The sequence below is a fragment of the Halyomorpha halys genome, unplaced genomic scaffold (assembly GCF_000696795.3).
Source record: "Halyomorpha halys isolate HHAL.00 unplaced genomic scaffold, Hhal_1.1 Scaffold8.1, whole genome shotgun sequence".
Classification (NCBI taxonomy): domain Eukaryota; kingdom Metazoa; phylum Arthropoda; class Insecta; order Hemiptera; family Pentatomidae; genus Halyomorpha; species Halyomorpha halys.
This window is the reverse complement of record NW_027111933.1, coordinates 80,451-96,760: the sequence shown is the minus strand read 5'-3', so window position 1 is coordinate 96,760 and position 16,310 is coordinate 80,451. Positions and strand designations below refer to the sequence as shown.

Below are 16,310 nucleotides of genomic sequence, written 5' to 3'. Positions count from 1 at the left end.
GTCATTTGTATGACTATACCCCCTCATAATCAACTGTTAAAAAAATATATATAATATAAGTTATATCAACCATGTAAGGCCCACCAGGTAAAGGCCACCAGGCCGATCTGGTAAAAAAAAATAAAATAAAAAGTGGAAATAATTAATTTTTTTAATATGATGAAAAATAATTTTTCTGTGTATGGTAAATCTTATGAATGTATTTTGGGGATATCTTTTGATACAAAAACAATTTTTTTAAACCGTAGAACGATTAACGTAGTATTTATCGATAAACTAACTGAAATATTTTTTTTACTTTTTGTTTAATTTTTATTTAGTAAGTATAGTAGTTCTTCCAATAATTTATTTTTTTCTGTATCATATATAACGGAGATACCTCTATATGGGTGTTTTCACTTCCTATGTAAATATCCTAAGGTGGGAGGACTCCCTATTACCTGAGGGTATTCTCTACCTCCCCCCTCGATAAGTGATTTGAAGAGAGTGGCGAAGATCTTTTAATTTCTGGATCAGTGGGCCATTGATGTAGGCAGAGGAGAGCAGGGGGAGGGGCCGCGGCCCCCCCCTAGATTTTTGGCACAAAAAAAAGTAATGAAAATAGTGAATTTATTTTATAGATGTATATATAAATAGTTGACCGTATAATTTAAAATATGAAGAAGATGGTCAGGGTTGCGGTCAAAAAAGAACAAAATATTTGATAGATGATTCGTTTCTGGAAACATGCTATTAATTAGTAATAATATTGTTGAGTTGACATCTTCATGGATCACAAGATCACAAGAACGGACAAGATGAATAAACGTCGATTTTCGGTTTAAAAAAACGTAAGATTCAATGAACGCAATTATTCCTCCTTATCTCTAAATATAATGGGAGAAACGAATACATTTTTTTTTAGATTTGATTCTTTATGTTATAACTCATAGTTTGTCATTTTAATAACCCCAGAATGTTTGTTGAAAATAACGTTTTGCCAGTAACCCCAGAATACTGATGCTCTCATAGTAAACCTCTTTATGAACTCCTATATTTTTGTATTTATTGAATGTATTTATGTATAATAATCAAATTTATGCTCGATTTATGATAATAAATTGTGATTATTAAAAAAAAATTTTAAAAAGTGAATTAGTAGAAGTATGAAGTAGCATTAAAATAGTATAGGTATTTCTTGGAATGCGGAATTATATATCTTTCTGTTTTTGAAAGGAATTTTTAACATAACACTAAAAAATATCTAAAAGTTTCAAAAGCTTTCGGGAATACTCAATTAAATTAATAAATAAATTTAATACCAAGTTAAATTAATTTTGTAAAAATATATTAATATTTGGTCCATAAAATGTTTTGTTTGATTACACAGTCAGCCTTTTAGACATTGATTCACTTAATTTTTTAATTGTCTCTTTTCCTATTTCGTGCCACTCAAGAATTATTTTTTTCCTAAGTTCGTTTTCATTTTAAATATTCCGATCTATAATAGGCCTATAAAAATTCCGTCACATGGATATAGGGCAATTAGAGTAGCATTCCGAGAACTTAAGGGTATTAGTACAGTAACCAAGCCTTAGTAGATAACGCATTATTATCAAGATCACTGTACTGATTGAGTTTTAAATTTGATTCAGTCCCTATTTTTCTTGTACTTTCTTTTAAATTTCTTTTGAAAATATCAACATACTTAAATCTATTCAAAATTCCTTCTATGAATACAAGGTTACTAATCCCCTTCTGTGTTATGCAATAAACTAAGATTCAAAAAGTTCAAACCGAACTGACAACTTCCTACTGGCTGTTATACTTATTATTATAACCGTTATTATACTATACATTACATCTATACTTTTACACCAACAGCCAGCGAGAAGTACTTAGTTCGCTGTGAACGTGACTTGGGATTAAAATGTAATGAATCATAGTTACATAACTCAGATCCCAAAGTTTACACATTTTCAATGTACATATCCTTGATAACCATGCAAATTGCATTTTTTCTGAAGTATTGTTTAGTGATGAAATGTGATTTCAGCTGAAATAAACATTTTATGGTCCCCTGAGTCAAAGTAAACAAGTCAAGGAAAACGGCATGTGTGAGTTTGTACATACGTGTGTACGTGTGTGTGTGTGTGTGTGTGTGTGTGTGTGTGTGTGTGTGTGTATTTGAGCACCCTCGCTTGAAAATGAAAATAAAATTAAGCATTTAAACTCCTTGAGGATACTTTCGTAACTTTTTTTTCCAAATAGACTTACAGGAAGTCTCATCTAATATAATCGATATAACAATTTTTTTTAAATCATTTCCTCCATAAGGCTGCAACAATTTTTATTAAACTCGTCATATCAATGACAATTACGTAGTCTTTACTATCAATATTCTGATTTTTTAAATATATATTTCTAGTAAAAGATGTGGCCACTCAAGGTTTTTGCCCTTTTCAGAATCCCGGAAGTATTACGAAGTAATGAAGTTTTTTCCATATTTATTATTAAACAAGTAAATTTGTAGCATAAGGTACAACCCCACATCAAACTCTTTCGTTAGCCCTGGAGGTAGAGTATAGAGTATAATTTTTATAATAATCTTTCACTTGGTCCCTTTTAAGATATTCTACTTTTAAAAATGTCGAAAATGACTTTGTGCCATTTTGGAAATTTTAGATTCTAAAAAGGACAAAACTTAAATGACTGAAATTTCTACAGCATGTTGTGCTATAGAAGAACTAAAAACTATTTGCTAGAACTATAGAAAAAAAAATGAGGTTAGTATCTTTTCCTTAATAAACTTTTATGGCTATAAAGACACGTTTTAAGTATATTTTCACTTCATCGCTGTGAATTTTTAAATTACTTTCCTTATTACTTAGATGATGAGTTGTTGAAGACAAGAAAATGTAGAGCATACAAATAGTTTAAAATTAGTATATCTCTATTTATCCTAGAGTGAGACACGTTTTTTTCGTTTGAATTCAGCTGAAATGCACATACAAAGTGGCCACAAAAAAAGAAAACAAATAATAAACTAAAAAAGTTTTAGCCTTCTTTTAAATTTTTTTTACCATTTAATCTAGACCAGATATAGCCATTTCTGGCCCACGGGGTAATTCCACTACAGTTTACTATTCTTTTTCTGTCTAGAGTGGGAAGGTCGAAACTCATTACGTGGGTTCAGCCAAAATAAATTTCAACCCGCTCAGGCTGATGGTGCAGGATCGAATTCGGCCAGGATAGGACGAAATTTATTTTGTGGAGGACCCAAGTAATAAATTTAAACCTTCCTACAATGGCTAGAATAGGTTGGTAACCTGGTGAATATGTGGTGAATCATAGTTTTGAACTTAAGTTCTAGTGGCATAGCGGGAGTTACACTTCCCGACAAAATTATAGGTCACCCTATATCATGTAAGTTTTTGTCATTATATAATGTAATACTTAAGCCAAAGCAAATAAATACTGTTCTAATCGAATTTGCGGCAGGTTGAAAACGTGTAAATCCAGGATGAAATATAATTAATTATAGTATCGATAAAAATGGTGAAAAAACTATAATTTATTGTCAGTCACTTTTCTCCAAAATTTAAATTTTTTTCAATACAAAAAATAATTACTGCCCACAACCGTTTTAAATCTAAAGTTACCTAAAAACAGTATTGTTACTAAAAGAAAACTTATTGTTAACTTCAAATTATAATAAATTACTTAATGTTTCAAAATGCTCAACATTTTATTCATTGAAAAATGACATTTTTAGTTGGAGTTGTAGGGAATGTTTTCGACCTATTTTGTGTTTTATGAATTTCATAGGTTGCACCATAAGCTTTGTCTGCTAAAAGATCTTCTTAGTAAAGAAATTTCAGCCCAGGGTACTATTCTTGGAATACGTCCCATTCAAAATAAAATGAACACACCAGTTTTACAGATTTTCCACAATCAAAGCAAAGCAGTGATGTGCTTTTATCTATATTAGGGAAGGAGGGAAAAAATGAGGGATATTTAGGCTTTAGCAGAGGCAAAAGGTGGGGAAATTAGACCAACCAATAGGGAAATTTGAAAATAATAGGGTGGAAACGCTGGATTCACCTGTGATTGTAGTAATTCCCGGTTCGCTACACTGATAAAGCCGATGTCGGTTGATGGAGTGGGTACTAAGGCTGTTATCATAGCGGTGAGATAAGATGTTCTCCTTGAAATTAATTTCATGCAATAAAAAAATGACAATGAAAAGTTTTATTATCTCATTACCTTAATGTTATTCTTAAAATAATTTAATCGCGTTATGTTATTTTTTGCTTCTGGTTATTTGTCGTTTGACCGAATAGTTGATAAACGGGAACTTATAAATTTGATATAACTCAGTGAGCACAATGTTAGGTTTTTTTAGCTGTCTGGAAATGTTTCCATCCAAATGGTCGTTATGGTTGTTTTTGTTGTATATTACATTGTTTGTCAACCAAGGTGAATATTTTTTTGAATGATACAGTACATATTATAACATTTACACATTTAAAATTGGTTGTTTTAGGCTGGTTGGTCACCAAGTCCCAAAAATCTGATAACAAATATAATTATGATACCGAAATTGCTGTCTTCTTAACTGAAGGAATTAAACTGTTTGTATGTATTGTTGGATACAGTTTTCAGTAAGTTTTTCTGTGATAGGTAACTTTGGTGTTTAGATATATATTAAGTTGAGGTTTAATTAAAGTTAAAAAATGAGAATTAGTTGATGGTTAAGATATGTTTGATGTACTGAAAATAAATTTTCTTTCAGACATGGCTTTTTATCAATAGTGAGTGAGACATCGAGAAATACTCGAGGTGAGTATTTAAATTTTAACCTTAATGGGTACTTTATTCTCTCATTGTTCACCCTATTTTAACAATTTTGTCATTTGAAACTTTTATTGGCATTCATAACATAGTTCCATACAAATTGAAACATTTTTTTAACATTAACATTTAACAATTACTAATGAAATGTCAATTTTAAAGTTGGTAACTCACAAGTGTCACTCAAAGACACTGGTTGGGCATGTATAGACTTATACACTGTGTTCTTTGTTATGGTTTGTAATCTGCACCTCTTTTGTTGCTGTTTTAATTGGATCAGAGCTTTCGACATGTGTTCCTTAAGAGGAACCTCTTATCAGTTGAAGTCAGGCCCTGAATTAGTATATAATCAAATTATCTCATGATATCAGGCTATAACTTACAACTATGGTTGACTTTTCTCATTTTGTAGAGTAAATTTGCACCAGACATATTTGAATAATGCTTGGGACTACTACCTTTTTAAGCACACCACAAAATTTTATAATTGCTGGCAAATTCATGTTTCAAATTTAAAAAAAAAAAATATTTTAATTATATTTCCTCCCATTTCTATATGAAAATTTTGATGTTTCCTTATACTTCCAATTGCTTTACTAAATCTGTTTTTATTTTATACTGTATATTGATTCATATTTAATAGATCTACATAGTCTACTTTGCAATTTTTTAGAATCTATAACATTCTTCTCGGAATAGAGTCTTCTTCAGTATAAGTTGTGTTTTTTGCTATTGGTCTCCTCTTAAATGCTCAGTCCACTTGCCAATCCCTAATCCAACATACTTTCCTACAATGTCCACTTCAAAAGTCACTGTGCTAGTGATAAAAGCAACATTTTCTTAATACATGGATCTTCTTTTTAGGTTTTTTTTTTTTTTTTTTTTTTATGAGTCTGCCATAAAAGAAATTTCAATCCCCACAGGCCAGCTGTGAATCGGCTCCTCTTCAGACTCGAAGTTACTAGGTGTTGCTTTAACACTCATGGCCATCTGGTGCTCAGGGTTGGTCACCTTTATGCCAATTATCTCTTAGTGTAACCTGTAACTTATACTCTTTTTTAGTTATCTTACATTGCTGCCTGGTTACTATTATTAAGTGACATTGCTCCCTAACGGTTTGTTATTAAATCTTTTGTCCACAACCATCTCTATTACCTCCTATTGCTTCCATCTAAATATTTCTTATTTTAAACTTCATTAACTCATGAGCTGAGTTTGAAACATTGGTCTTGGATGAGTTTGGATGAATAAATCCATATTCTTAGTGTTCAAATACTTTTTATAACTGCTCTATTCCTAGTTCTAATTCCTAGCTCTTTATTCCTGCTCTATCCTTTCTACATTTTATTCATCACTATCATAACGATATATTATAGTGTAACTTCCCTTGTATCTTCATCTTATAGTTTATTTTTAGCTCTTTAATATTATAATTTTATATATATGGTTTAAATTTTCAGTTGCAGCTCTTTATTTTGTGCCTGCTGGTCTTTATTGCATTTACAACAATTTGTCATATATTAATCTCTCCACATTTGATCCAACAACTTATTTCCTTGCTCTCCAGCTTCGAGTAGTAGCAACAGGAGTAGTTTTTCAAGTAATTTTCAAGTACATTAGATTATTTTGTTTTAATCTTTTCTTTTTTTATTTTATTTTGTTCAAACAATTTAATATGAGCTCTAGTAACTGGAACAACATGGTTGATAACCATTTTATTGAATAGTAGGTATCCAATCTAAGTGGTCCCTACAAAACTTTGACCAAATGTGACTAAAGGAGATATGTGACTGGCTTAGTCGAGTGAGGATTAAAAATAAAAGTAATTAAGTAAATAAAAATGACTCTAAGGACCCGGGTTCGAATCCATCTGTAGCAGGTAATCACTCTTTCTGTTACTGTAGTCGCGTCAACCGTGTAAGTTCTGGAGCCCTCCTGGGGACCACCCAGCCCCATAAAATGGGACCCCTTAGTTGAAGAAAAAATTAGCAGTTGAACGTGATCTTGAAAAAATCATTATATAACTATTGTTATAAAAATATAGTAGTTCCTTACAAAGTACTGAAACCCTGACCCTTTATGGGTTGTCGTAGTTTAAAAATGAAAGATGATGATTTGAGTACACCCTGACTAGTTTCACTTTCAAGCAATGAACCAAAATAAAAGATGTGAATGAATGGCATGGCATTGTTGGAGGTAACTGCTTAGGTGTAACAGAAAATTTGTGTGTAGCAAGAAAAATCAGATAAAAATATTAAATTTATAAAATTATTATAAGGAAATGAGAATAATTGTATAAAATTAATACTAAGTTAAAATACTATATAATAAACTAGAGAACAAAAAATATATTCTTTCTAAAAAGTAGAATAATCCAATAAGAGTATAACGATGGACTATACAACATATAGAAGGTGATATAATGTAGAAAAGATGTATTAACTATTAATAAAAACAATAGTGAGGGACTGCAATACTTCAGATATGGAATAAGATGGAAAGAATAGGACAGGAGAATAAAAAAAATTAAAATAACAATAATTAGAAAGAAATGGGAAAAAAATATGGAAAAAGTTAAGAAGGAAGTTTGTTAGGTTAGGAATAGTCAAATCAGTAAAACAAGAAAAAAAAAGAAGGATATATATATATATAGTTAGTTTATATTATTGTAACCAAAGTTTAACCCCTCTTAACAAGGCTTCATTTGGGCTAAATGAAAACCCCATGATTGTCCCTTTTGGTATTATTGCACCCTACTTGCACCTTATTTATTTCCTCACTCTTCCCTTCTTTTAATTTTATTGTATTTGTTACTACTATTAATTTATTAATTAGTATAATTTTCTTTATTAATTTAATTCTATTTATTCGCTTCTTTGTGTACCGTTTTTGAATGCTACTCAGACCATCGTCCCACAGTTAATTACATTTGGTCAACTAATAATCCTCTGAAAAATAAAAAAGAACAAATTGTTATCTTTTTTTTTTTTTAAAAAAAAAGAAATGTATCAAAACAGAAGAAAAATAACCAGATGCTGCACTGCAGATCATCATTTGCTCAGTCACAGAATTTCGTCATCATCAAGTGAAATATTTTTGGTTCTCAAGAATTTAAATCTAGGAGTATACAGCAATTTATGCCAAGCAACATTTCCTATTGAGGAAATCGCCCAGCTTGCAACATAAACTGTTCATATCAATATATGAGGAAAAGAAAATTAAAGTCCAGAGTGTGACAATTAAAAGTGATGTACAAGGGTTTTGTCACTAAGTTTAGCTGTGATGATAAAGATTTCCCTTGATCATCCCTAATTTGGTCAGATCTGTCAATGATTTCATACAAATGAATTATCAGCAATTGATGAAAGAGTTGTTTCAGTTCTAGAAGGAATAAAAAAAATATCTATTTTTTTGAAACTCATAGTTTCTTACTTATTACCAAGAAAGTAAGAACAAGAAAAAACTAAAAGTTAATCTATTTATGCATGATAATAAATACAAAATAAGTATATTTGTAATATAATCAGTCACAGCTATTCAAATTTTTATTTATTTCTAGTACGATTATTTTTTATCTAATATTTCAAACTAAAATTCAAATCCTATTTCAATCAGTTCTAGTTTTGTTTGTTCTAGTTTTTACTTACTGTTTATATAATTTTTTTTTATAGGTAATATTCAACAAAAAATTAAGTGGAAAACAATGGTTTTCTTTAGTCCTTTTAACAGCTGGTTGCATGTTAAAGGTGATTAATTTTGGCGATGCTCCAGTTGAAATAGCCCAACAAGCACAGGGAAAACAACTCAGTCTATCCGCATCTTTCAGTTCTATGTTGCTTTTACTTCAGGTTATTTAACTGTTTTTAAAATGCTATACTTCATTTTTTTTTCTTTAATTATTCCTTTTTCTACTTTTCCTTTTTGTTTGTTTTTTAATGTTAAATGTAAAATTTTATTTTTTAGGTGGCTTGCTCTTGCCTAGCTGGTGTTTATAATGAGTACCTGCTAAAATCACATAGTGAAAACCTTAGTCTCTACTTACAAAATATTTTTCAATATCTTGATTCTATAATATGTATTGTGATTATTTTAACATTTGGTGGAAATATTAATAAGTTATTTGATCATGAAACTTATGTTCCTTTTAATAACATTAAGGTAAATAAAGTATTTTTTATTTTTAAAAATTTATATAGATATAGTTGACCATTAATAAATTGAGTAAAGATGTTCTGTCTGACTGTCAAGAAAAACACCAAAATAGTAGGAACTAATTATTTAATTCCGAAATTTCAGCCCACATTGTAATTCTTCTTCAGAGCTACAAAGAACTAAATACAATGGCTCCTACCAACATCAAAAACCAGTACCAAAAATGTGGAGACAGTCCTTACAGCTGTAATATATAGTATAGTTCCTCTTTCTATATATATATATATCCTATCCCAAACACCTGATCTCTTAGATAGCAGCTATGTCTATTTTATAGTTGCCAAAAATATATAGTAGCAATTGCGGTGCTCCAGGTCTGTATGAGGTCAAAACATTCCGTGAGGCAATTCAATAGTCCAGTTGACAGTTGCTGAGTTGATTACCTTTGATAAGGCAGGTTAAACTATTTTAGGCTTTGTTGATCTTTATTTTTAAAGAAAGTTGGTGTGTCAGCTCGCGTCTCCCAAGTCAAAATTGCCTTTTTTTTCTTTTCTTTTTTTTATATTCTGATCATTTTTCATGCAATATTTGGTTCAAATTGATCATTTGTTGTTGGACGCCTTCAGTATTGCCAGTTTTCATCACCTCATAATAGATAACACACTTTGATCGTACCAAAATCAAACCATTCCGTTTATAGGGCTTTAACATTGCAGTTGATGTTTATTGTCCATCCAAGATCTTTTATGTTTAAGATTTTTGATATACATCCACTTTGCATCGTATTACTTCGAATGAGAAATGACTTTCTATTGTACATAGCAAGTAACATTTGGTGCAACAGCAAGTGGTTTTTTTGGTTTTCTACTATCTTTCATTTAGTTTGTATGGAACTCATTTCTGTACTGTTTGGATCTTTCCCATGGTTTACAAAATTATAAAGATGGTTTCTCATCTCGCTTTGATTGATCTTTGAGTTGTGTTTTATTGTCATCCTCATTCAGCAATGTTTGAAATTCACTGTCTTCAAACTTTCAGGATGGTTTTTCAGTTCTCATGTCAAAATCCCTTTTTCTGAATTTTTAAACCACTCCCTGCACTGTAATTTACCAAGAGCATTTACATACCAAGCTTAAACAAGTATTGAATGCAATTCTGCACACATTTTCTTCAAAAGATAACTGAAAACTAATACTGTCTGCTCATTTTAGTTTCCAGGCATGATATTTATACTTCTGTATGAAACTTGTTTTATTGTGAATTAAAAATCTTTATCATATTTCAGAATAAGGAAATGGTAGTAATGGATAATGCTTTGGGTGGGGGTAACTACATTGACAGTTAGCTCCATTAATGGGCCAATTCTCATTTATTCTAATTCATTTTTAAGACATGGTATAGGTCAAAATGAATATTTCAACAAAAAAGTTATGATTAGAAGTTGTTGTAACTCTTCTTAAAAAAAAAAAAAATGAATCTTTTAATTCAAGATTTGAAACATTTTGAAATTGTAGGAAATTACAAATGGTACCTAACACACCTCTGTATAGTGTTTCATATGTTTTTCATAGGAATGGACATGAGAGTATGTTAGCCATTTCTCTTTTTTTCCCCCTATATAGTCAGAGTAATTACTATGACTTGAGATATATCTATAACTGAGTAACATGGAATAGTGCAAAGTTGTCCCCCGAACCGGGAAGCTGATGGGACCACATCTTTGTGAAACAGATCTTCAATATTATCAAACCTAAATTTTCTTGAGTTAATTTGTTATTTAAAGTATTCCGATAAATTTTATAAATATACTCTCATTAATTTCAGATAATTTATTTGTAATTTAAGTGTTAGTTACTAATTTATTATTATTTTAGGTCTTTCTTGTGATATTTAATAATGCAGCCATTGGCATCGTAACGAGCTTCTTTCTACGGTATCTCAATTCAATATTGAAGACCTTTGCATCTGGGCTTGAACTTGTATTTACCGCAATTTTATCTAGAGTCCTTTTTTCTATTCCAATATATTTGAATACAGTTTTGTCTATATTTGTTGTTACCGTAGCAACTGTAATATACAGCCAAAATCCAGTAAGTACTGCTAAAGTGAGAGGGAAAGAGGATCGAGAAAAATTGTTAGAAAAAAGTGAAAGTATAGTATAATCTGTATTTTTCTAAAACCTTTCAAAAGTATTATTTTAAACACTTTTTATATTGACAAACTAGTTTAATCGATTTATTGTGTATTTTAGTATTTACCATGTACCTTTTACATATCAGTTTAGAAAAGAAACTTATTTAAAGATCAGTATTGATTTTATTATTGTGTAAGTTTTGGCAATCAATTACATTAATTGTGTTGAGATGTCAATAGTATTGTTTTTTACAAATAAGAAGGACAGATTTGTAAAATCTAATTTAAGTATATTATATTTTTATATCCATAGTAGATTTTTTGTTTATAATGAGGTTATTTTTAAGAAGTAGTTCTGAACTTGCTAAGCAGTTTATTAATTAATGTACTTTTGTTTGATAATTTATTATCATTTAAAACTATTTAATGGTTAATGATGTTTATAATAATCATTAACTAGCCATTTAATGGTAAGTTAAATATTAATTATTCCTTGAAATGATAATCTTTAATTGTCCTATTACATGAATAGATTATCTGATTTAGAATTCAAAACTTGTTTGTGATTGGTCATGAGGTAATTGTTATAAAATAATTAATTCTTTGAATGTCTTACGTTTATAATTAAGAAAATAATTTTTCTTGAGTTGTTAGGATTCATCCTATCCACACCATTCATATCAAGACTCATAATGTGTGGTTTGTACTTTAAATAATTAGATTAAAAATCATTGATGTTTTATTCCTTACTCAATTTTTTCTAAAAATACATTTTAGATTAAATTTAAATGAATCACATCTAATTAAATAATAGGATCTTGTTGTTACATGGTCCAAATTATTTTTAGTCTGTTGAAAAATATTTTTGTCCAGTTTTTATAGTGAAATTTTAATTTGGTTTGACATCGATAATTTGGATTTACCAAATAGAACTAATGTTATTTGAACATTTTTTTTTTAAAATCGCTTCCTCCAGTAAATACCAAAATTACGTTGATATTCTGCAATGGTATAGATTTAGAAATACTTCATCAATTACTCTTCAAATGACTTAGGATCGAACCTAAACCAACTTGAATTAGAGCTTAACGTGACATCCCAACTTGCATTGTCTCAGTGTCATCTCATATCATCTAGTGAAACAATAAATGAAATGATTATAGATGATTAGAAATATAGCTAAATTTGTGATTAATTAATGATTTATCATATAGTCTTCCTGTATTTTATTAGCTTTTCAAAATTTTAGTCAATCATTGTATATATATATTTTTTATGTGTTTGTTTGAAAGGCAAAGGTTGAATCCCTGGAAGCAAGTGTTTGAATAGGGACCTGACAACTTAAAATGTATACAGAGTATAAGAGATAGTTAATAACTTTTCTCACTAAAAAAATCTAACCTTTCTAAAAATTTCAACTCTTACTCCGTACATAGCTTTGGCATAAGGCTATAAAGTTGTAACAGTTTTATTAAAAATTTAATGTTCCTTACTAAATCAAAAATAAAATATGATAATTTCTAGTCAATTGAAATAATTTTGTATTTGTTTTTAAAAGTTATTGTATGGTCACTTAAGCTGTGGTACTTTATAAGTCTGAAAAGATCTTTTTATAAATAAAAAAAATCAACTTGTCATTCTAGAGACGAATTAAAAGAAATTTCACTGTTACATAAAGTTAGATTGGTATTCTACGTAATGATCATTGAAAAGAAATAAATGTCCTATAATAAATGTATAAATGTGTAGAATGATACATTTTTTTCATAGTATAAAAATAATATTGTTGTTTTGTTTTTTTTGGACTTAGAAAGTGTCACAGCTTGAAGTATATAGACATACTGTTAGTGCTTTTTAAATTTAAAGTTCAAGCTAGATTTATGCTTAAATTTTACATAAAATAAATCAATCATGTTTTTTGTTTTGTTTTTAATGAATGTTGTTTTAAAAACATTTAACGATTAACTAGTATATCAACTAGTCTAGTTACCATTGATTTTTCTAATTATACCAAAGTTATAGGGGAGTGGGGTGGCTTAGTGTGTTATGCACCGGGCTACTAACTCCAAGGGCCTGGGCTCAAATCAGGCTGTGGCAAATAATTATTTATTCTGTTACTGTAGCCATGAGTCAACATTGTGGATTCAGGAGTTCTCCTGGTACCCACCCAGCAATTATAAGTGGGTAAGACCTGGCGGATGAATGTGATTTTGAAAAAATCACCTTCTTATATAACTGTTGTTCAACAAACAGTACTTTCTTACAAAGTATTGAACCTCTGACCTTTCATGGGATGTAGTGGTCAACATTATTATTTTTGTTATTATACCAAAGTTAAACCTTATCACCAATCCATATGGTATGTTATTGGAGCTTTAATTGTTATTAAATCACAGAGATATAAGTCAAGGAAGGGCACTGGTAGAAACAAATCAGGATCACATTTTATACTTTTTATTCTGTCCTATAAAAGTATTGGATATAAATTTCTTTTTAAAACCAAGAACTCCGTTCTTCAGTGTTAATTTTATAAAATTAATGAATAATTGTAAAGAAAACTTTCATTATCCCCTACATATGTCACTGTTAGCTTGAATTTAAATAAAATGGAATCTGATCGTTCTCGCCTGAACCCTTCAAATGTTTTATAGATCTTTAATTTGTATTTAATTATACAGGTTTAAGTTAACCTTTTATGATAAATCATAAATTTTTATTTATATATATATTTTAAATAAACGTTCAATTATCAGTGAGATTTTCAAAGATCTTTTGATTTAATAAAGACATGTTTATGTATAAAACCTTTGTAATAAATTGATTTAAATATTTTGATGATTTTATCACAGAACCTAGATCCAAGGATAATTGTGTCAATTATTTCTTTTTAATCCTATGTATATATGTATTGTAATGTTTATATTTTTAATAATGTATTTTATTTAAATTATATATTATTGCTTTTTACCATGGTTACCACATCTCACTACAAAATTTTATTTATTTATATACCTGAGAAGATTGGGGTTGCGTTCAGTGAAGAACCATAATAAGTAAAAGGAATTTCACAATGATTAGAAAATAACTAACATTATAGATTCATAAATAGTGTTGAAAGACATGTACATTGTCTAAGTATTATAAGAAGATAAAGACTGTATGAAAAAAGAAGTATTAAAATTAAGTAAGAGGAAAGAATAAATAATATAATAAATACGAAAATCTTGTTTGTAAATACATGTACAAAGTGAAAATTATTTAAAATAAAGTTATGAAAAAAGTGGGAAATAAAACATATATGTAGGTAATTAAGTACATATGCAAGTAAAATAACTAGACTAAAGACATAAAATATAAAGTTATATAATCCAAAAATAATAAATAAATATGAATATTTTAATTTACTAATAATTCATTCAAACGTTAGGTATAGCGGAGTGTGAAAAGTGTTGGACGTTCTTCTTTCTTTCTCATCTTCCTTAGTGCCTTTCAGTGTGGAGGTGCCTCTGTCCAGGCAAACCAAGCCCATCAATTCTATTGCAGTAATTCTGCTTAGGTGCTTATCTAGTGATACTCAGCTTTCACTTCCATAAAGGAGGGTAGGTAGGTATACAGCCTTGAATACATGTACTTGAACATTCGTCTTTACCTCCCTCTTCTCTATAACTATATTGCATTTGTCTTTTATCCTATTGGATCTCTTGGTCTGCCTTTCCATTCTTGCTGATCACTGTTCCTAGTGTATTCGTCCATTTCTATTGGTTCACCTTTGTAAAGTATTTCAACGTTTTCCTGTTCCCGGCCAATATGCATTATTTAGCTTTTCCTGACATTGATGGTCATTTCCTTTCTTTCTAGCTCAGCTTCCCATTCAGTTACTGCTTGTTGTAGGTTCTATTTAGTATCTGCTATAAGGACAATGTCATCCGCAAATACCATTACCTGGGCCAGTATTGTCCTCATATTCCATTTGCCAATAGTAGTGCGGGCTGTCCTCCATTTGTACATATTCAGGATTGGATGTTACCTGAATATATTATTCGTCACTACCATACATCTCCTCTCTTTCAGATATACCTAATTTTTGAATTGCTTTCAGATCTTTTAGCAAACTCAAATCTACTCGCATTTTAAGGATCCTACCCTTGCTCCACTTTCAATTGCAATTCCGCTTACATTGGTGAAACCAAAAACCTAAATGACTGCACCACACAACACAAATATTCTTCTAACATAATTCTTTGCCTCAAAACATTCATTACCTTTAAACCATTCCTTTAATTTTGTTCATACTTTCTATACTTGCCACAGTCCGCAACCATGACAAAATACTTATCTCTTTTCTAAGCTTTTCCATCAGTTTGAAAACCAGCAAAGAGAACTCATCATTAGCATATTCCCAAATACTTAATTTATTAAAACATTATTATTGTTATTTTTCCCCCTCCATGTTAAATATTTTAAAATTATTTGTCCTCAATCTTTATGTTTCGTACTTTAACACATCTAAGTAATGTTACTTGTAAACGTATTCTTGACTTTTTCCGCTTGGCCGTCATCTATTCCAACGTATTTTTTTACTAAAAAATTGGCCGTTGACACGCGTCACTCCCTGCACTTGGCTTTCAGATCTTCACAAAGTCGGTAAAATTTTGTACATTTTTACAGTTACGGTTAATTTATTTTTTTCTCATATTTTTACATTCCCTTCTCTACTGTTTTCTTATTACTTCATCTTGCCAACGTTGTTATATTCACCACATATTATTGTCATAATCATCATGAGATCACATGCGAAAATGATCAGAGTGATTGATTTTGCGAACATCCATGGCCAGGTAGTTGGAAGTACTACGTTCCCAGTCAAAATAATCCATAAAGCCATCTGCAGATCACCAAACGGAGCATATTTCAATTAGCTCTTGTCAAAAGTTCTATCTCATTGAGTTAGAGTGTACAGAGGAGTCAACGTGAACTCCTCTGTATATGTTAAGGTAACGACCTTAATATTGCCCACATACACGTTCGGTATACCATTAATGGACGGGTTATGGTGTATTGACGGGAATTTTAACATGTCTTGTAATTCAAATGTTAGTGAACATTTTCGATACTGAGGACGTAAATTTTTTTTAAATGTCTCCATGAATAAAAAACTATCAAATCTTTGGTAGTGAGGAAGATAAAATACT

General features: G+C 29.9%; 1 protein-coding gene across 1 annotated transcript; it reads left to right on the top strand.

Moving 5' to 3' along the window:
* Positions 1-4,083: 4,083 nt before the first annotated feature.
* Positions 4,084-13,950, top strand: senju (UDP-galactose transporter senju). The gene is made up of 7 exons (XM_014415819.3): positions 4,084-4,458; positions 4,526-4,643; positions 4,775-4,821; positions 6,294-6,433; positions 8,505-8,681; positions 8,797-8,991; positions 10,860-13,950. The coding sequence occupies exons 1-7, from the start codon at positions 4,368-4,370 to the stop codon at positions 11,145-11,147; spliced, it is 1,056 nt and encodes a 351-aa protein (XP_014271305.1). The 5' UTR covers positions 4,084-4,367; the 3' UTR covers positions 11,148-13,950.
* Positions 13,951-16,310: the final 2,360 nt, after the last annotated feature.

What these genes read in the sequence shown, in the direction of transcription:
- senju (XM_014415819.3), top strand. Translation starts at nt 4,368, where the DNA reads ATGTTAGGTTTTTTTAGCTGTCTGGAAATGTTTCCATCCAAATGGTCG. An exon ending in TACATTGTTTGTCAACCAAG is followed by an intron (nt 4,459 to 4,525) that starts GTGAATATTTTT and finishes TGGTTGTTTTAG; the next exon opens with GCTGGTTGGTCACCAAGTCC. An exon ending in CTATGTTGCTTTTACTTCAG is followed by an intron (nt 8,682 to 8,796) that starts GTTATTTAACTG and finishes TTTATTTTTTAG; the next exon opens with GTGGCTTGCTCTTGCCTAGC.